This window comes from Capra hircus, chromosome 16, assembly GCF_001704415.2.
Source record: "Capra hircus breed San Clemente chromosome 16, ASM170441v1, whole genome shotgun sequence".
Lineage (NCBI taxonomy): Eukaryota > Metazoa > Chordata > Mammalia > Artiodactyla > Bovidae > Capra > Capra hircus.
The window spans coordinates 49,042,376-49,064,634 of NC_030823.1; the positions used below are offsets into that span (position 1 = coordinate 49,042,376).

A 22,259-nucleotide genomic window follows, 5' to 3' on the forward strand; every position below is an offset into this window, starting at 1 on the left:
CCTTCAATGGCAGTGAACCCTGTGTGGACACGCGTGCACACACGTGCACACACATACTAGCAAGAAATAAAACACTTTGAGAAAATAAATCTTGGTTATTTGAAGGTTACTTCTGGTTAAGATCACAAATAACTGGCAACAACGCATCCTCCTTTTTAAAGCAGCTCTTTATGCCCTTCCTTCCTGAATGCTTAAAATGCCAAAACCTTCTACAAATTCAGAGAAACACATCAAGATAGAATAATTAAAATGCTAACGAAAGAAAATCCGTTTCAAGATGGAAGAACAAAGATACTTCAACCCTGCTCTCCTCTCAGAAACTGCCAAAGCCCCCGCTTTCCAGCAAAGGCGCACACGTGGGGGCGGGAAGGAGCTGGGCGGGCAGCAGAGAGAAGGTCCAGGGACCACATGGACAGGCAGAGGATGCACGCGCCAGCGACCACAGGGGGACGTTTCTCAAGAACATCATCAGGGGCTCATCTGCAAGCGAGCCCGAGAAACAGTTCAGTGGACTCCAAGTGCCCGGCCCTGCCCCGCCCTGGTGCCCACTACGCTTCACCATGATAAAACCATATGGTCAAGAACCACCATCGAGGGAAAAGGCGGCCCTGAAAGCTGACTTCAGAGGAAACCACAGCCAATACCCCTGAGGCTAGGAGACAAGCCATGGAACAGAACAGGTGAGCACTTTTCACAGAAGAAACAACAACAAGAGAAGTATTACACATGAACACCACAGGACTTCCCTGGTAGTCCAGCGGTTAAGAATCCGCCTGCCAACGCAGGGGACACGGGTTCGATCCCTAATCAGGGGATATCTCACATGCTATGAAGCAACTAAGCCCACGTGCCACAATGAACCTGGGCTCTGCAATGAGAACTCTCACCATGAGAAGCCCTCGCAGAGCAACTAGAGAGTAGCCACTACTTACCGCAACTAGAAAGCCCCTGCACAGCAATGAAGACCCAGCACAGCCAAAAATAAACTTGAAAGTAAAATAAAAATGAACATGACAATAAACTGGAGGAAATATCCAGAAAGTGACACTGAGAGACAGAGAGGCCGACGTCCAGCCAGAAGGCTCTCCAGGTCACCAGAGAGCAGTGGACCAACAGCTGGGACATACCACCAGGCACCCTGAAAGGGGCAGGCACCCGCACCAGGCCTGCACAGCCGCCTGTCGGATCCTGGGCTCAGAAGGAAGAGGCAGGGCACACGCCAGGTCCGACCCCTCGGCCTCCGAGAGGGGACAGCAGCACACAGGGGAGCAGGAAACAGTGACTGACCAACCCGAGACACACGACAGACAGACAGGAAGTGACGTCAGGATGTGGGAAACAGAGCAGACTGGAAGTGAGGTCAGCACGCAGGACCTAGAGCAGACAGGTCAGAACCAAGGGATCTGCCAGGATGGAGGACGCACAGCAGACAAGAAGGGAGGTCAGAACACGGGACCCAGAGCAGACAGCAAGTGAGGTCAGAACGTGGGACCTGTCAGCATGCAGGACCCAGAGCAGACAGCAAGTAAGGTCAGAACTTGTCCACCAGCTCAGGATAAACAGTCCCACAGTCACAGTGGTCAGCACGAAGGGTCGATTTATCCAGACCTGAGACATACCAGCTTGGGCAGGCGTGGAGGTGACTGAGAAACATGGAGTCAACAGAGGATAAGCTGTGAACCACAGGAAGCCCCTGCCCAATGGCAAGTGGGGAAGACGGGACGGGGACACTGACTTTGGGCCTTCTGCCCTTCAGGTGTAAGAGGACACCTGTGTAATGATAAAAACAAATATCACACCCTCAAACCCCAGACAGATGAAGAAATGATGTCTGTGTGCCCGGGCAGTGAGGGTACAAGCCTACACCTCCTACCACTTCACAAAGCGGGCCTTACTGGGCAGCGTGGGGCTAAAGATCCCACCTGTGCCCCACAGGGGGACAGGGCATCTGGAGGAAGAAGAGCCGCCATGGCCGTGCCCATCCAGGACATCACAAAACCACCTGCAGAGGCTGAGTCACAGCCAGAGTCGGCTGGCCTAGACCCTGAGGACATTAGAAACAAACAGAAGGTCCTAACTCTGCTCCCGCCCAGAGGCTACAGTGACGAGCAGGAGCGCACACAAGGGCTGTCTGACAGCCAGAGGGTGTACGTCAGCATGTCCAGACTGAGCACCAAGTAAACCAAGATGGACAGCAGCCGACAAGGATCCTGACCTTTTGGTCTGGCCATTCCTGAGAGAAGGCAGCTCCACTGCAGGGTGACTCAAGGGACAGAACAACGAGAGCAGTGGTCCTTGCAAGGGGTTCTTGCACCCTGCTATTTCCCTGATGGGCAGGAGAGCCTGGGTCAGCCCTCCCATCAGTGCCAAAACTGGAAACAAGTCCATCACGGCTGGATGGTGCTTCATCTAAGGGTAGAGGGGTCGGCAAGAGGCCGGCTAGCACTCCAAGAAGGTGCACCTCGCAGAATGACAGCCTAGTCAACACGGCAGGCCTTCCCGACTCTACAGAATCAGCATCTAGAGATGGACGAGAAGCTCCCACGAGTCTCAGAAAGTCTCGGAGACACAGAAATGTTCCCCTGGACCCACCAAGGAACATGCCTGGGGCACCTGAAACACCACAGCACAGTTCAGGAGAGCTCCTGGCCACAGGCGCTCAGACCAGCAGGACTGCAGCCCAAAGGGTGCTCACACGGCCCTCGACCTCCCCTGCCACTGTCAGGGTCCCCCAGGGCCCAGGGAGGTCTGGTACCTCCAGCCCTTCTGTTGACTGCAGGGGCATGGGGCAGAGGAGATCCAGTGAGCACAGTCCACAGTCCCCTCCCGTGGCAAGGGCTATGTGGCACTGCAAAGGTGGCAGGCATGCTGGGTGTGCGTGGGGCCTGCGATGGCTCCCCATCAGAGCAGGCCTCGCAGGGGATGAGTAGGGCAGGTGTGAGGCGTCCAGAAGGCAATGCCACCCTGCAGCAATCCCCGGGGTCCACTTCAGCCCACGACAGACAGGGGCCATCAGTGCCGGGCCTGGCCAAGGCCTTGGCTGACAGGTCATCCCTACTCCTCTGTATCCCTCACACCACGAGGCAGCTGTGAGGCTTCTTCCCACTCATGCTGGGCTTCCCAGGGCCACATATCCTCCAGCTTCTGAAGGTCCCTCAGTTCCACATGAGCCACACAAAACCTGACGCCCAGACAAGGTGGAGGCAAGGCCCTCAACTAATGGCTCTGGGGCCCCAGTTGACAGAAAGTGCCAGGGGGAGGCCCTGCTCTGCCTGCTGCTCACACATGCCACCCCCCCACCCCCTCAGGCCCTGCAAGCGGCAGGCAGGCCAGGCCTGCACATGGCACCCAGCTGGAAGCACAGCCAGGGCCAACTCCTCCTCATCCCCAAGGGGCCTGTCTTAGCCTCCGCCTCACTCCCAGGCACTTACTAACAAATGCATGATCCCATGGACAGAGGAGCCTGGTGGGCTACAGCCCATGGGGTCACAGAGAGTCACAACTGAGCGACTAAGCGTGCACACACGCACGCTGGAACAAGTACTCAGCAATAAGAGCAAGGCCCCTGGTGGCGGCAGCAGCCTTGGTCACCAGGCACACGTGCAGGAAGATTTGAGAGAATTCAGCTTCACATGCTGTCTCCTCGAAGCGCCCGTCTAAAGACAGACCCACACACAACGTCCCTCTCCCCTCCCTGGGACCTGGACACAGGGATACACACAGGGTACATCGAAAATAAGCACAAGTGCTGCTTTGGGAGCCTCGTCGGGGAGGACCTGAGGCCCCCAGCCCCAAGATGCCCATGCTCACTGACCATGGGGTAGGGGGTGCTGGCGAGGTGCTTGGCTGTAGATCGGGATGGATGAGGCTGTGACCCATGGTGCACAGTACCCCACAGATTAGCCAAAGCAACTTTATTCAAATCAGATCCTAAATATTCATTCCAATCAGACCATCCTTATGTTCCTGTTAGAACCTTCTGCCAATAGCTAGACCCACAGGTACTCCTGGCAGAGCCTGGCACTGGCCCAACACTGGCCTCACCAAGGAACCAGCCTCAAGCTGGGAGGGGCTGTGGGGATACAGGCTTGGTCCTCTCCAGAGGGCCATGGACTATGTGGGAAGACTGGAGGGCAAGGTGGCTGTGGCCCAGTGTGTCTTCAAGGTTTGTCTTCTACTAGGTGCCTGTCCTTGCATTCAGGCTCTCGCGTCACTCTGTGGTCAGCAGCTGAAAGAGACAGAAGCTCTCAGGAGGTATGGGAGGCTGTGTCCCCAGCACAGGGCCCAGAACTTGGGGTCACCTTCTCAGCCACAGAGGCCTTGGGCCACCTGTTGGGATCGTGACCCCCAACATCCCCACCACCATGACCCAGAGGACCTTCCGACCACCAGGTCACACCAAAGGCAGGACCTCATCCTGGAACAGTGACTACTGCTCTCAAAACACTCGCATTCAAAGCTCTGGTTTTCCCAGTAGTCATGTATGGATGTGAGAACAGACCATAGAGAACGCTAAGCACCATGAATTGATGCTTCTTTCAAACTGTGGTGCTGGGGAAGATTGAGAGTCTCAATCCAGGCAAGGAGATCAAACCAGTCAATCCTAAAGGCAATCAACCCTGAATATTCATTGGAAGGACTCATGTTGAAGCTCCAATACTTCGGTCACTTGATGTGAAGAGCTGACTCATTGAAAAAGACCCTGATGTTGGGAAAGACTGAAGGCAGAAGGAGAAGGGGTGACAGGATGAGATGGTTGGATGGCATCAGTGACTCAATGGACACGAGTCTGAGCAAACTCCGGGAGATGGTGAAAGGCAAGGAAGCCTGGCGTGCTGCAGTCCTCGGAGTCACAAAGAGTCGGACACAACTTAGTGACTGAACAACATCTTTCTTATTAGGGCAGCTAAAATGAATCAACCCTTATTATTATTTTTTTTAACTTTACAGAGCTTTCAGAGATTTGAGGTAGAATAAAGATTCGTTTTTTAAATGGGGGAAAAGGGACGGTTTTCAATCCTCTCCATTCCACCTCAAACTGAAGTAACAGGCATCTGGAGGGCGTGCAGCCCGCCAGGCGCCCTCCCCTCCTGACCCCATGTGTCACACAGGAACCTGGGAGCATGCCAGGCAGGAAAAGCGTGAGTGACCCCAGGGCGGGGTACATCCAGGGCGGAGGGAACACAGGCACAGACACAGCCTCTGGGCTCAGAGTGAACCGGTGACAGGTGCAGCCCTGTGGGAGGCCCAGGACAGAAATCGGGGAAGTGGCTCGGGTCTCATCCATGACCCACAACAAGACGCGGAAAACAGCCCAACTTTCACGGGCAGCGAGACCCTCTACTGTCAACAGCCACCGACTGCTGCTCCACCGTGACACAACCCTGAGACTGGAACCCACCTACCCCCGGGGGCTCCTGCTGGGGGGCAGGTGTGACCACATCAAGGGGCTGCATCTGTGTCTAAACCCCCAGTGACCAGCTGCCTTACAGTCAGGAGGGGATGGGCCACACACTGCAGGGAGGTGTGGGGGTGTCGGGCAGGGGTCAGGGGTCAGAGAAAAGCCATTGGGAGAGACTGAGTCCCTAGCAGGTGGCCCAAAGAGGATGACTGAGGCATCAAATAATGGCAGGAATGACCGCAACACTGTCTGGGGCTAATCTGGTGACACCAACCGGCCGGAGGAGGGAGGGAGGGGAGGAGGAAGGGGGAAGAGGGGTGGGGAGGAGAGAGAGGAGCAGCAGGCAGCAGGTCAGGCAGCACCCTGGAGGGACAGCCAACCCACCAGGAGCAAGTTCACGGGGACTGGACACTGCCAGGGTCTAAAGTCTGCCCACAGATTATTTATTAACCACAGAGGGAAGAAGCAGACTCACCACGAGTGTGAGCGAAGCTGCCATCCCCGAGGGGAGGGGGGCTCCAAGCCTGCCACCAACACCAGCCAGGAGACACACAAGGCACGTGCCCACAGGACAGCCCCTCACCCTTCAGACGCCGCATCAGGCAGGACCACAGGTTGGGGGATCCTAGTGGACAGGCTCAGACAGAGATGCCAGATCGCAGGGCCCATCCTAGTGAGTCCTGGGCAGAAGCAAACTGCTGCGGGAGGGCTGAGTGAACGAGAAGCATGACAGTACTGCAGCCGGGCCCCCACGATCACCCACCAAGGACCACAGCGTCGGACACTCTCCCTCCAATGCAGCAGGACAATGGCAGTGAACCCTGGGGAACCTGCCTCAAAGCTTCACTGCAGGTTTGAAAATTTCTTATAATAAAAAAGCCCCAGGGACTTCCCTGGTGATCCAGTGGGTAAGACTCTGTGCTCCCAGCGCAGGGGACCTGGGTTCGATCCCTCATCAAGGATAGATCCCACACACCACAGCTAAAAGATCTTGTGTGCCACAACACAGACCTGGCACAGCCAAGTACACAACAAATAAAAAATAAAAAGCCCTGAACCAAGGAGAGGCGGCAGATTCACCAACGGGTGGCTGGCTGCTCCTCTGTCCACAGGGGCGTGGAAGCCACCCCCTGGCGTAAGGACACAAGAACATGTGCCAAGAAGGGACAGCGGCGCTCTGGGAATGCCCAGCTTGAGCAGGGCAATGACATCTTGCAACATCTTGCAAACGACACTGGGTGGTTTCTCTAAATCGGACCCAAAAGCATCAGAAATGGAACAATAGCATGAAAAACCTCTCAAAATTCCAAATTTCCTAAACAGTAACAAACCCTAGTTTGAAAAACAGATCTCCGATTCTGTTCAACTCTCTGCAAGGGTGATGCACAATCCAGCATGTGAAGACCTGTAGCGACAAGAGCAGGCGGATGGGACCCCCCTCGCCAACCCCCAGGCAAGACCCTGGACCCTGGCTGCTGCCCCTGGGCTCCTCCCTCCCGAGGCTCTGCCCCAAGAGAGGAAAGAGCAAGCCTCCCTAAGAGGGTTCTTGACACACTGCCTTGTTTCTGCTTTCCAGAAAACCTCATCTTTATGGGTAAGAACGGCTCTGGGATCAGTGCTGCTCCACTGAGACCAAGGCTGTGGATGAGGCACTGACCACTGCTGGCCGTTTACCCAAGTCCCCATGTGAAGAGTTACCCCCAGTCTTCCCATCTTCCCATCTGAAAACCCAAACCACCTGCCCTGCTCAAACAGGATGCGGGTCCTCCCTCTGTCCAGGGGCCACCTGGAGGCTGCACCTGACAGAGAAGGGACTTCCCCAGCCTGTCACCAAGCACCATGCTGCAGTGGACACCTGGGTCCGCACACACATGCCTGGCTGCATACAGAGCCCAGGGGACCCAGGACAGATGGCTCCCAGCATTACAAAAGGACCCTACACAGGGGTCAAACGCACCAGCACCAGCCTCATCTGGGACCCAGCGTGGAAGTCAGCTGAGACTCTACAAGTCCATCAGGGCAGCCAGCATGGGGCACACTGACCACACACTGCACAGGCCCCAGGCTACCCAGGGCTACTGTTGGCACAGGGAGCCTGGCCGCCCAGCACATTGTGTGCTCCACTCAGAGCACCTGCTGGCGCCCATCCGCTGGCCCGCTTGGCTGCAAGGAGGCCACTGTGCCAGCCTGCGTATGGCCACACATGGGCCCGGCCGGGCTCCTGGGATGGCCTGTCCGGCCCACTGCCTCCTGTCAAATGCCCCAGCTTAGGAAGAGAGAGAGAGGGCCGGGCATAGTGCTGGGCCTTCGTAATGACGGATGAGAGGAGGCACCCCACTCCCCCACCCACTTTACAGACAGGGACACCAGGGCCCAGGGAACTGACGAAGGCTCTAATACAAGTGAGAAGTTGGCCGAGCCAGGATCTGGCCCCAGGAATCAAGTGGGCTATATCTGGTTTTTTTATCAAAAAAAAAAAAGGCCAATGTTTTTCTTTTTGTTTTTGCCACACTACGTGTCTTGAAGCATCTTAGTTCACCTGACCAGGGATCACACCCACACCCTCAGCAGTGAAAAGGCTACATCCTATCCACTGGACCACCAGGGAATTCCCAGCAATCAAGTTTAAGGATTCCTGCCCCTAACCATTAAGCAATGCTGCCTCTCTAAACTTCTAGAAACTTGTACTTCACCAGAAATACCAAAAAATTATACTTGCTAACATCTGCACAAAGAAAACGGGGTAAGAAAGAGGTTAAAATTAGATCCAAAGACAGTGCTTTCTACTCACTGTGGGCAGCAGGTGGGGCAGAGGGGGGCCCTCCCACCCCAAGCGGTTTCCAACTCCTCTTTCTTTCTTCAACTAGAGCACAAAGAGCCACCCTCACTGAGGTCCCTGCAGGCCCTGCCCAGGCTCCCACCACCAGGCCTTTTTTTTGAATCCAACCAGTGGCTTCACCCTTACCCAGCAGGCAAACCTGGCAGTATTTGCAAAACAAAAATCAAGGACCCTCCTTTCAAGAGCTACGCAGCAGGGTGCCCTCACACCCCAGCCTCTCATCAATATTCAACAGCTAAGACAAAGTGGACAAAGCAGCAGAGGGTCACTTCTCCCGGTCCCTGGCCTTCAGGTCCACGCCCACTCCTGCTCCTTCAAGAGGCCAAGATGGGGGCGTCTGGAAACCAAACATCTGGGTTGCTTCAGAGGCCACTCAACTGCTCCGGCAATGCAGCCCCAGGGCTGGGATGTGGGCAGTGGGGGCACAGCCCACCCTGGCCAGGGCCACCAGTCAGGGCCTGGAGCAGCCTGGTCTGCCTGGACAACCACTGTCTCCCGGACCACCTGTCCCGGTGGCCTCCTGAAACCAACGGAGACAAACGAGTGGAAATCATGGTTGGAAGCTGGGCTGGACCCAAAGCCCATGAGAGGGGCGCAGGCACCAGTCATTCAGGAAACTATGTCCAAGGCAGAGGGAGAACGCCAAGTGGCAGGTGGTCCTGGGCGTGGGCTCCTGGCTGTCCCGGAGCCAGAGGGAAAGTCCACATCCAGCGGCAGGCTCTCCTGCCCAGAGCTGCCCTCAAGCTATCCAGAACACAGGTGGGTGTCCCCCTGCTCTGGGCCCAACACATAACCCCCGTGTGGTGACAAGCTTAAAAGGCAGAGACCCTGGTCTTTGTGTGGGGAAAAGCATGAGAAGACCACCACTTCCTCTCTGAAAAACTTTCTCAAGAAACAGGGGCAGGACATAAGACTCCAGAGAGGACAGACTCACGTCAAGCTCACTGGCTAAACCTCAGAGGCCAACGTACTCACACAACCAACGAGCCCATGACAAGATGCTCAACATCACTGATCATCAGGGGACACAAATCAACAGCACAGCGAGACAGCCTCACACCCCTCAGGACAAATACTGTCAAAACCCAGAAACCAGTGCTGGTGAGGACATGGCGAACCTGGGACGCGGCGTGCCTCTGCCGAGGAAGCCAGTACAGAGGCTGCTCAAGGAGCAGACACAGACCGACCGTGTGACCCAGCAATTCCACTAGAGGACGTGCCCAGCAGAACTGAGAGCAGGGACGTGCCCCACGCACAGCAACCGAAACACAGAAGCAACCCAGGTGCCTGGCGTCAGATGACGGACAAACAGAATGTGGTCCGTCCACACAACAGAACAGGATCCAGCCTTAAACAGGGAGGCAGTCCCAACTCCGACACCTGCTCCAAGGAGGACAGACCTTAGGACACGACGCGGAGTGAAACAAACCAGACGTAAGAGGAGCCATCCTATGTGATTCCACTTCTCTGGGGCCCCTGGAGGAGTTAGAGTCACAGAGACACAAAGTAGGAGGGTGGGGGCTGGGGGAGGGGGTGGGGGCGGAGCTTCAGTTTGGGAAGAGGAGAAAGTCCTGGAGACGATGGTGGGGATGGCTGCGCAACAACAATAATGTGCCCAGTGCCACTGAGCTGTGCACTTAAAAAAAAGGAGGAAGGTGGTTTTTATGGTAACTGTCATTTTACCACAATAAAGAACAACACACACAAGGAAAATTATAGGGAAAAAAAATACTAAAAATAATAAAATAGCCAACTCCTTTAGGAAAAAATGAACCAATAAGATACTCCCCTTCAACAAGGCTATTCTGAATGACAGTGACTAAGGCTGTAAGGATGGAGGAACGTAGGCAGGTACCTGATGCTGTTAAGAGGGAGACTCTTGGCAACAAAATCAAGAATCCATGAAGACAACCTGCCTCTCTGGGTTAGAGTCTCCCAAGGGAATACCCAGAGAAGTACAAGCACCCTGTGTGTGAGCAACCAAATGGGACAAACGGAAGCGCAACCAACAAGGCTGGGAGCTCGCTCTGAGCCGCCAAGTCTCCTATGAGAGCCTCAGCTCAAGTCCGGGGCATCAGAGGCGATGTGCCTGCGGTGACCACTGACCTGAGGCCCCTCGGGACACAGGCCCCACCCTCCCTGAACAAAACAATTGAGCATGACCTCAGACTCAGACACATGCACACACCTGCAGCAAGGATGCACCACAGTCCCATCCGTGGGTGCCCGCACTGGAGGCCCGATGCCCATCACACAAGAAGAGGGACCAGCCCCAGCTACGAGGTAGAGGTGAGGGCCAGTCACACTGGACACAGGTCAACACAGGGATGCTCAGGATGGTGGAGTGGCGGGGCTGGAAGCTGGCAGCAGGTGTGCATGGCCTTCCACACTGCTGCACTGAGGCTCCTGGGAGGAGTCCACATTAAGACGCTCTCTGAAGCTTCTCACATAATAACAAAAATACAGCCTGGCCCTGGATGTGAAGGACATTCCAGGACCCTCAACACCACAGACTGCTCACCAAAGTGCTCCGTGGCTGCCCACAGGCACAGCCGTGCACAAAACACACGTGTACACAGGGGCACGGATGAGGGAGGCCTGCAGAGCCATGTCTGAGACGTGGGATCTGAACACAGGCTGGGGACCCGCAGGCATTCAGACACTGTTTTTTGCCAACTTTGCCAGGCATGCTAACAGTCCCAAGGTAATGATTTTCCATGATTCCTTATCTGTTAGATGGATACTGAAACACTCACGTGCGAAATGATGCCTGGGGTCTGCTTTAGCGAGAAGGCATTAGGGGAAATGAGTGAGATGAAAGCAGTGTGGAACCAGGAATGTGTCTGCACGAACCACTTTCCCACTCGAGGGCACCTGAATCTGCCCCCACACTACCACCCACTCTAAGTCCACACACATGCTGGCCCTTTGGGCGGTGGGTGCTCACCGCTGGGCAGGAACCTGCCCTGGGATCACCCTTTGGGCTCACTCTGCTCACCCCTCAAAACTTAAGCAAGCAAAGGCAGAGGCCCAGGTGGCTCTCCCTCAAGCCCCTTCAAAGGCTTGCACCCCATCCCTCCCTCAGTCACAGCCGCCTGCTCTGCAGGGCCCCGGCCAGAGCCTCTGTGACATGGACTCCTGAGAGAAACGGCAAGGTAGTTCAAGAGAACATTTCAATCCTAACTGCGCATGTGAAACACCTGGAGCTCAGATAATAAAACTGGGAGGGACACTAAAAACCACAGAAGACCTCGGATGACTTGAGACCACCTCAACGACAGCAACAGGAAAATTAAAGCAGATCCTCCCCAGACGGAAGGCGAGTCCACCACGCATCCGAATCCAACAGAGCACGTCTCCCCTCCTGCAGTAGAAACTGGACACCAGGCTTGGTGGGCCGCATCGTCAGAAGAACTGAGTCGGGGCCGGGGTGGGGGCCGGGGTGTGCACAGCAGCAGGAGGGGGGCCTCCTTCCTGGAGGTGGGGAAGCAGCAAGTTTGGGAATTTGAAATTCCGGGTCTGCTGGGCAGAGGCTGCAGCCTCAGTCCTCTGGTCCCGCCTGTCGGTACACTGCTGGGCCCCAGCTCCATTGCAGGCAGCCACCCCAGCTGGGAGGAGGGTCCCCGGGTCCACCACCCAGGAGCCCAGAACCCCTCGGCCACCCACACCCGGGCCACTCAGAACACAGTTTAACTATCGGAGCCACGAGGAGCCAGCCCAGGGCCTACCTTGTTTTCACAGTTTAAGGAGCTTTGTAAATGCAGACAAGACCCACTAGGGTCAGGCAAGCTGGGCGACACTTATTACATACAAGGATGTTAAAAAAAAATCACAGTTTTGATAGTTCTGCAAAAAAAAACTTAGCAAATTTACAACAAAACTGTCAAGTAATTAAGGCTAGGCACTTCACACATGAACTTAAACTGCTAATTAAAATCCCCTCGCTTAATTGACTACATTTGCATATCATTCAACATGGGAGTATAATTTTTTTAATGGTTTGGGCAACGTGGTTCTAACACCAGGAAGTGGGAGGCGGCAGGTGGGGGGAGCCAGCAGCCTCTGCAAGGCCAGCTTGCCTCCCCTGGACGTGCAAAGGCTGCACCCCAGGGACTATGCCAGGCCCGGGGTCCCCATCCCAGGTGGAGGTAGAGGCCAGGCCAGCAGAGACTCCCCCCTGCCTTGACCTGGAGAAGGGGCTGGGCAGGAGCTTCCAGAACCACCCATGGACACATGCACCTGCCCTCCCCCCAGGGAGGCACCACGGCCCCTGCCCCACGCCCCACCTCCTCCAGGGACTCAGAGAACACCTGAGACATGCTCGCCCCACTGGGGGCAACAGTCAGACCCAGACAACCAGAGCAGCTGGGCTGGGAGGTGCAGGGGAGGCCAGCCAGGCCCCACAGCTCTCTGCGAAGACTCTGCAGCTCTCTGTCCATGGCCGGACCTGTGGGTCCCTGCAAGAGAAGCCCCAGTGCCACATAGGGCGAGGGTGTCCCCAGGACCGAGGGCCCCTCTTGTTCCAACAGCTGAAGGGCAGCAAGAGGAGACCGTCAGGCCAACGGGACGCATCCACGGGGGCGGGCGGGCGGAACCATGGCAGCGATGGGAGGACCACCGGCACCACTGGAGACCAGTGACCCCAGTCCGAGAGCAGGTCCGGCTCTGAAGGCCGCTCACACGGACCGGAGGACCGCGGCGTGGCGCGTGGATGCCGCAGCCACCCACCAGGCCTGAACTGCAAACCAGTGCCACGGGGTCACGAGAGCGCCAAGGCGACAGGCGTGCAGAGAGAAAGCCGGCCTCACACAGGCCCAGTCACAGCCCCCACCCTCCAGGCCGGCAGGGCCGCCAGGCTCCCCAGGGCTCAGGGGCCCTCTTGGCTGTCGCTGGCAAGCGCCAAGGATGGAGGATCTCTGCTACTGGGGGTTGTGTACTGCACACGAACCTGGACCCTCAGCCCTCCCGGAACGCTCTGTGGCCCAGGAGATCCACAAGGTGAGAGTGGGGTGCAGAGAAGGCCCAGGTTCCAGCCAGGTCCTCAGACACCAATCACACCGCCGGGCTGCTGTGAGGACGTGGCCAACAGCTCCTGGGGCAGAGGGAGGTGGGCACAGGCACACGGGGCCCCATGGGTGACCCCCAAAATGCAGGTGACCCCCTCCTGCAGTCCCAAAGCCCAGCCCTGTTCCTCACTGCCAGCCCTGTCCCAGGGGTTCAGACCCTCCCCATCACATGATGGTCACCTCCACTCGGCCACACCCCTCACAGGGGCTCAGGGGTTGAGTGAGGTCTCACGGGTGCCCGGGGCCCTCAGGCCCAGTGGCTCCAGCTTCCTTCCCCCACAACCACAAAGCCCCCTCACCACCCGTCACCACGTTTTCTGTGACAGGCAGCATGGTAGCCCCTGAGAAGCCTGTTTTCAACAAGGGACATTCCTTTCAGAGTAACCAACCAACATCCAAGCGGGAGCCACGTCAGGGCCTGTCCAGGTGGAGCCCTCTCTGAACCCCCAGCAGCCCTGAGCCGGGGCCCCACAGGACGGCTCCATGCACTCCAGGGAAAGCACCCTCTCCTTCCTTTTCTAGCCAGCGAGCGCCAAGCTGCCAATAAACCTTGACGTTAGTGATTTCATGTCTCCATGAGTCATTTGACAAGTATTTATTCCGGGCCCGGAACTGGGGGCCCACACGAAGCCAACAACACAACCACAAACACACAACCCCCAGGTCGGCCGCAAAAAGGTCTCCCCGGAGAGCCCAGACCGCGGGGCAGGCCCGACCGCTGCGGGCTGCGCGGCCACAGAGCCACGCCGAGACTTCCTGAATTATTATCTGTAGCTGCAAAATCAAGAAGTCGCAGCATTCTTTGAGCCGTTCTAAGTGAAAAACGTAAAATCAGAGGAGACAAACGCTGTAAACCCTATAGCACCCCGGCTGCTCCCAGGCCACCGGAGAAGCTGGCCCTGTGCACACAGAGCTTGGCCACAGTGCGGGCTCCTCCGCCCGTCCTGGGACCCCGCAGGGCCCGAGCCATGCCAGCCAACTGTGGACACGAAGCCTGAGTCCCCACCCGCCCCACTCCACTCACGTGGACACACAGAGACCAGTCACAGCTCTAACTCGACACCAACAGGAACCCACCTCAGACCCCAGTACGACAGCTTCACACTCCCAGAAATGACTTCCCATCCCTTCTTGGGGCTCTGACAGGCCCCTGTTAATCCACGGACACGTGTGGCCAGGAGCTCCCACCCGTGACCTCGGGGCCCAACCCTCCCCCAAACACGCCCCACCCCCTGTGATGGGCAGCCGGAGGGAAGGAAAGAAGGAAGCAAGCAGGGCCCTGGGAAGAATGGAGGCTTTTCCCTCACCCGCAGCTCTCACAGATCTTAAGGAAATAATTCAGCCTCTATATTTTGACTCAAAACAAAGAAACTTTTTAAAAACATTTCAGTTGAAACTTGCATAATTCTTCCAGTGGAGAAATCCTCCCCAACTTTCGCAATCCTTAGAAAGAGACACATTATTGCTGCTTGTGTAACAGTCTCTGGGCCACAGAGAGTCCGGCCGCCAGCCACCGACACCTCCCGCCAGACGGCCAGGGTGCAGGGCCCGGAAGCACCGCCTCCCCCAGGCCCTCCCGGCGCCCGGCGGTCACCTCCCCAGACTTCCTCGTGGGCCTTGCTTGGCATCTCAGACAGTACTCGGACGGACTGTGAGCAAGGTTGGGAGCCAACAGCTCTACTCTCAAAGCCCTGCATTGGTTGAGGGTCCCCAGACAGGCAGCAGGGACAGAGGCAAGGGCCACTCAGGGACCTTGCTGCCCCCAGCAAGCCGACGACCCCACCCAGTTTCAAAGAGAAGTGCTAGAAACCAGCAGGATGGCTGAAGACGGGCTGATGGGCAGACTGCCCCGACCTGGAGGACCACCTCAATGCAGCCCTGCTCACCACACGCAGACGAGGGCACTCAGCTGGCCCCCCACAACCTCCTTCACTCACACTCGGCTGACCAGAGGCTGCTGTTTCCCGTTTGATGAGTCCCAGGCCTTCGATTTGGGGACTTCACCAAGGACCAGCCCAACATGCTGATTCCATCCTCCTGCACGCGGGGCTGGGCCCATCCAGGAGCCTGGCTACAGAGCATCACCCAACAGCATCCCACCTCCTCAGCAAAGCGTCAGGAGCCAGGAAATCACAATGGGGCCCACAAAAACCTCGAGCAAAGTCAGTGGATGAAGGGACAGCCAAGCCTCTACACCTGTGCCCAGAATGAGAGCATTTGTGAGCCTAGCCCCACAATAAAGAGGAGGTGCTGAGAGAGGCAGGCTGGCCAGAGTCCCTTCCAGCCCGATGGACGTTCTTGACACCATCTCTCCCACGGCCACTTGAGCTTGACCATACGACACGTGCCCACTTAGTGGAATCCCTATGGCCTATCTCCCTCACCAAAGCCTCAGTCACTGCCCACCAGGGACTTTGAGAGTCCACGCTCCTCCACGCTGATGGCCTGGCCATCCCCAGGTGATGGGGGAAACCGCTCCACTGCTGGGAGTTCACACAGACTCCACTCTGGACACTCACACAGCACGAGGACCCTCAGTCCACGAGCCCCTGCCAGGCAGGCAATTCTGTGGAAACACTCCTGCAGGGACTCAGCACTGAAGGAAGAGGCCCCACGAGCAAACAGCATCCCCGGCCTCCAGCCTGGGAAGCAGGACCTTCGGAAGGTGAAGCAGTTCCCAACAGCCTGTTTCTCAACCATGCAGGGGCTGGCCCAGTTCCAGCCCCAGGGGGGCAGCGCACCCCCGCCGCCCACCTGGCCCATGAGCAGCCGTCCCTCAAAACGAGGGACACATACCAATGTCCCTTTCATGACTGACAGATCCAGCTTAGTCCAGGGGCCATCAGATGAGGGATGGAGTCGACCAGGCAGAAGACAAGGGAAGGGGGCGTGCAGAGGCTGAGACTCCCACCTCACGGCTACACGGTCCAGCAGCGAGAAGACATATCCTTGCCAACCTCCAACATTCATCACCCAAACACACCCCCAACACACCGCCAACAACTGCTATGCATACTGTCCCCGTCTCAACACGCAGAAACTGAGGTGCATGCTTGCTCAGTCAGGCAGCAAGGAGGGACACAGCCAGGACACAGGAGCAGCCCCGAGGAGCTCACGGCCAGACCCGCCAGCCCTGACAGTGGCTGGATGACCGGAGGCACGTCTTGAGGGAGCCCATGGTGTGAGGGGCATCACTGAGGAGCAGCCCCCGGGCCAGCATGCGCAGACACACCACCTTCAAGGGTTTCCAGGCTCAGGCTGGAGCCCTGTCCCCATGTTGGAGCGACCACAGGAACCGACACCCTGCTGTGCTCAGGCTGTAGGCACCGCAGGGCAGGGGAAGGCGACTGTGCCCAGGACCCCAGGAGGCCCCCTTGCAGCCCACCCAGTGCTGGCGGCAAGAGAGCCAGGTGACCCCCGCAGCCCTCAGTGCCTGGGACAAACATCAGCTCACTTCATCTCACCAGAATCTGAGGCCCCCACAAAGAGCAGTTCCAGCACGTTGCTTTTTGTCCTGGGCCTCAGGAGATCAACAATATTAAAATGAACTACAGAAAGAAGTGGAGATATCAAAATGTATCCTGTGAATACTCTGTCAGGAGCGGGTGGAGCAAACAGAGGCCCGCAGCCTGGGCAGGGGGTCTTCCCTGCAGCTTTTTCCCCCCAACTCCCCATGAGCCCCCCACCGTGAGGCCGAAATCCCCTTCCCACTCTTGGAGTCGGGTGTCCCTGGCGCACCGACAGGCTGTGCTGGGGAGACCTGAAAAGGACCACACAGCCCAGGACTCCCAAGTGCACAGTCACAGAGCCAAAGCCATGGGCAGAGGCCAGAGAACAGGATAACTGAGCTGGGGGCGACAGAAGAGCACAGGAGCCAGCATGGATCGTAGCACAGCCGAGGCCTGGACGGGGGCACACAGGACCACCGGCCCAGACTCCACTGTGACGGCACGTGGTACTGACACACAGCCTGGAGACCCCAACCTCTCAGGATGATCACATCACCATCAGCATCCCCGGGAGAGCTTTCTGAACCAATGAGAGCTCTAAGCAGCGCTGGGGGGGCACAAAAGGAAAGGGTGGCGCTGACCATCTGGGGAATCACCAGACACCAAAGCTTGCTCTGGCCCCCTCTCTGAGGCTGCAGCTCAGGGGGCTGTCTTGCCCACTCACCTGGCAGTGTCTGGGCCCATAAGCTGAGGCCAGGCCTTCCCTGAGCCTACAGACACTCACGTTCAGAACAGCAGGGCCTTCAGCAAGGGAGCCAAGGCCTGGGCCTGCAGCTGCCACAGCCAACCCCAGGAAGACAACCACAAACATACATGACCCAGATTCGGACACAAACACAGACACACCCTGCAGACACACACGTCTCCTGTCCACCCTGCATTAAGTGACCTGCCACAGCCTTTCAACCACAGGCTTATCCAGGCGGCCAGAACCCACCACAATCCTGTACATGGGGTGCCCTCGGGCCATGATGGCTATCGAGGGAGCAGGCACCCCAAACAGAGAGGCCCCCAGTTCACTGGGAACACCCCTCATGCCATGCACGGCCAGCTCCCAGTCTGAAACGAGGGGCCCGATAAGCCTGCTGGGACCTGCCGCCGGCACCCTCCCCCACCCACAATGCCCACTCAGACCGTTCCTCCCACCCAATCCCAGCCCTGGTCTGCGGACAGCTGCCACCTGGGCGCCAGCCGAGCCGAGGGCAGGAACACCAGCACATCCACGAGCGCACACGGGCCTCCCGAGCGCAGGCGACAGGCCTGGCTTCCCCTCCCCTCCTCCGCTCCCGGAGACTCTGACACTCCGCTGGAGGGGCGCCCAGAGAAAACCGGGCGGGAACATCTATTCACAGATTCGGAAAAAAAAGTTTGATGCAATAGCTGAATTAATTAGGCCTCCCAAGAATAGCAGAGCCAGTGCAGCATTCTGTGTGTGCAATTTAATAAGCCTGGATACTCAAAAGAAAAGTTACAAATACTTGGGGAGGGGGGAGGTGCCATGCAAAGCTGGTGTGGACCCCAGTGAATGGCCAGGAGCTGCCAGGCTGGATCACACGGATCCACCGTCTAGCGAACAAACAACAGACCCCAGGCCAGCAGCCCTCCCCACCTCGCCCTTTGCGTCTCAGAGGAAAGGACAGAAGAAACGTGCACATCCAAAACAAACCGCAGGCCAGCGGCTCCCCTGACGCTCAGAGCCTCAGGCGCCCGCTGACCAGCCCCCGAGCCCGGTGCCAAGTGGCCCTCGCCCCCACACGGGGGACTGTGAGACTCACTCTCTGGCAGGCCAGGCACACACACAAAGCTGGAGTCGCCGCGTCTCGGCCCCCGGCCACCACAGCCCAGACACCTGGCTTCGCTTTGGAGTCTGTCTCCCAAGACTTCAAGGCACAAACAGGCCCTGCCCAGCCAAGTTCCGCCTGCTGGGGACATGGGCAGGCGCCCCTCTGTGTGCCAGCCCAGGAGTGGGAAGGCCAGGGCGGTTCCCTGCCCCCCACTCAGCCTGGACACCCCCCTGGTCCCCAGGAAGGCCTGGGCTGGAGGCTCCAGACTGGAACCGGCCAGGATCAAACTTCCTGGGACTAAGGGCAAAAGAGGCCTGCCCCTCCCGACCCAGCTGGGCAACAGCTGTGGGCCTCAGGAGGGCTTCACCCCCCCCAACAGGCCTGCCTTCCAGGCTCCCAACCAGACAAGGAGCTAGTCCTAGGAGTCAGACCAAAGGACCTTCCTCCAGATACGGAGCAGTCTATGGGGATACCAACAACAACCCCAAGTTTCCACAAAACAAAACCTAGCCCTGAAACGTGTGGGGGAGGCTGAGCCCCCCGACCCAGAAGGGCACCCCGCCCTCTCCAGGCCCCACTCCCACTCCCCAGGCACGGCTGCGACGGGACACTCACCCGGGGCACCCGCCGCTTGTACTTGTTGCCATAGTCAAACTTCTCCTTGACGTCGTCCAGACAGCGGCCGAGACGCGCCTGCTCCTCCTTGCCCGTGTAGTCCTGACTGAGCAGGATGTAGGCCCGCCAGTTGGCCGAGTCGAAGCCCCAGTGGCAGGTCCGGTTTTCCAGGGCCTTGTGCGAGTGCACCACGAACTTGTGCGGCGGGTACATGAGGCGGCAGTCGAGGCACTGGATGCAGGCGGCGCTCGGGCTGCTGTAGAGCTCGGGCACCAGCAGCCCCTTGCACTTGCCGAAGCACTCGTGGTACACACGCACACTGCGCTCGCTGAGCTCCAGGCCCAGCGCCAGGCTGGCCGCCAGCTCCTTCTTGCAGGGCGGCGGGTAGGCGCCGCCGTACAGCAGCGCGTTGCACAGGCGCTCGGCGTCCGTCTTGGTGATGAGCCCGCACGAGGGCGCCGAGAAGGGCAGGATGCCCATGACTTTGAGGATCTCCAGCTGGTCGGCCGTGCAGCGCGAGCAGTAGATGTGAAGCTCATCGCACACCGAGTTGATCTGTTGCAGCGAGAAGTCGCGCAGCACGGAGTTGAGGATCTGCGGCAGACACAGCCGCTTCTCGCCGCCCACCACGAAGCACGAGATGGTCTCGCCCTCCAGCACGGTCTCGCAGCGCTCCGTGGAGCGGTCGGACGGCATGAAGAAGGGCCCGGGTAGCACGGGCGGCGGCGGCTGGATGGCGGGCAGGTGCAGCACCGGCGGGGGTTCGGCGGCCGCGGGCACCGGCGCCGGCACCGCGGCCGCGCCCGCCTCCTTGGCGCTCTCCTTCTTGTAGGCCTCCTGCGCCCAACGCGCCGAGAAGGCGGCCGGGCCGCCCAGCGAGCTCATGGAGCTGAGGTGGAACTGCTCCAGCGTCTTCTGCAGCCCCGGGTGCGGTTGGAAACCGCCGCGGCCGCCCGCCGCCGCCTCCATGGTGCGCTCCGGCTCCCCAGGCCGCTCCCGCTCCCGCGTGCCCGGGCCCCCGCGGCCCCCGCCGCCGCCCCGCGCGCCCCGGCGGCGCCCCCGGCCCCGGCCCCGGCCGCCCCCCGCCGCCGGCTCCCGGCCGATCACGGCCGCGGCCTCGGCCTCGCCCGGGGGCCCGAAGGGGAAGGCGGGCGGGGCGAAGGGGTCCCGCCGCTGGAGCCCGCCGCCGCCGCCCGGGCCCGGCGCCACATCCACGCGCCCCGCGCCGCGCCCGCCGCCGCCCGGGCCCCCCGCGCGCCCCCCGCGCGCCCCCCGGGCCCTAGGCGCGGGGCATGCCCCAGCGCGCGCCGCCAACGCCAACGCCAACGCTCGCGGGCCCGGGGCTCGCGGGGGGCGCGCGGGCAGGTGCCGGCGCCGCGAGGCGCGAATCGCCGCGGCGGCCGAGGCCGAGGGGCCCGGGAGGAGCGGGGGCGCGGGCGCGGGGCCCGCCGGGCCGTCCTCGCGCGGCGCGCCGCCGCCGCCCCGCTCCTCCCACCGCGCGGCGCCCGCCCGGCTCGTCCCGGCGGCGCTGGCCGGCCGCGTTGCGCCCGCCGCCGGCCTCCCGGCCCGGCCCGCACCCACCCCGCCGCCCGCGCCCGGCTCCGCGGCCTGCCCACCCGCCCGCCCGCCCGCGCACGCGGCTTCCGGGGCGGCGGAGCGCCTGTGGGGCGGCCTCAGACCGCGGCGGCGGCGGCGGCGCGGGGCTCGGCGCACATCCTCCCGGCGGCTCGCTCCAGCTCGGACTGAGCGCCCGGCGCTGAGCTCACGCCGCCGCCCCGCCCCGCGTCCCGCCCCGCCCCGCGCCACCGCCCCGCCCCGAGCGTCGTCTGGGGCCGCGCGTCGGCCTCAGCCGAGCGCCAGCCAGGAATGCGCCCGCCGCCCCCCCGGCCAGGCTCTTCCAGGAACGCGCGCTCCCCCCGCCCGCGCTCGGCGCTCCGCCTCACTCGGCCGCATTCGGGTCCGCCCCCCGGCCCGGGACTCGGATCCGCTCGGCTGGTCTCGGGCCTGCCCGCCCGCGACTCGGCTTCGCTCGGCTACTCTCGGCCCCGCCCGTCCGGGACTCAGCTCCGTTCGGCTCCGTTCGGGCCCGCCCGCCGGAAGGCCGCTCGGCGGGGGCGGTGGCTGCGCCCCGGGCCCCCCATCCGGTGGAGGCTGTTTCCTGCGCGGCTGCGAAGGTGCCCGTCCAGCCGCCGTGTCGCCGCCAGAGCCCAGAAACCCACACAGGGCCTCGCCACCACAACCGCAAACCAGCTGAGGAGCGGACGGATGGGGCCGGCGCACCCTCTACCGCACGCCTCCCGGCCCAGCCCCCGGGGTCCCCACGCACGTGACGGGGCAATATGACCCAAGTCCCACGCAGGACTAGGACACCGAGCCAGACGACGTGGGTTACTACAGGATGGCAACACCCCAGAGACCCCACACGGGAGACAGGCACCGTGCAGACTGTTCTGGGGGTCCCCCCCTCAGCAATGCAGGCGCGACACAGCAACCCCCAAAGGATGACTGGCCGCAGGGCCGACCACCCCACGACCCTGCTCGATGGTCGCCCACACAGCCACTTTGTGCGCCCACCGCCAGTTCCAGAGCAGGGCTTGCGTCCAGGTTACCGTGAGGCCCGGGCTTCTCAGGAACCTGGCTCCTACCTGTGTGCCCCGAGCACGCTGGCCCTACGCTTACCAGACAGCCCCCAGGCTCAAAGAGCCATTTTACATCTGCAGGGCACCCAGGGCAGGGCGAGTGTGAGATCACACTGTCCATCCTTCTGCACCCTGGCTCTATCACGAAGGACAGACAGACCAGAAAGCGCTGGGTGGGACAAGACAAGGGCCTGAGGTTGGACAGGCTGACCGGGTGGCCCCCAGAGGAAACAGTGTCTAGCAGAGTCCTGGGAGCTGGGGACTTGAGATCTAGAAGACAGTTCTGGTTGTGCTTAACTCAAGGGCAGAGGGACAGTCCAGCCCAGCTAGGCAGTGGCGTCTTTTCTTCCAAAGGACCAGGTCACCCAAGCTGGCCCAGACACTGGAGGACACATGGGGGGCCCAC

General features: G+C 59.9%; 1 protein-coding gene across 1 annotated transcript in view; it reads right to left on the minus strand.

Annotated features, from left to right (window-relative positions):
* Positions 1 to 20,249, minus strand: part of SKI (SKI proto-oncogene) — a 54,200-nt gene extending 33,951 nt beyond the window's left edge. Inside the window, exon 1 of the mRNA XM_018060487.1 lies at positions 19,215 to 20,249. Within this exon, the coding sequence (XP_017915976.1) occupies positions 19,215 to 20,183 (969 nt within the window). The 5' untranslated portion in view covers positions 20,184 to 20,249. The remainder of the gene's footprint in view (positions 1 to 19,214) is intronic.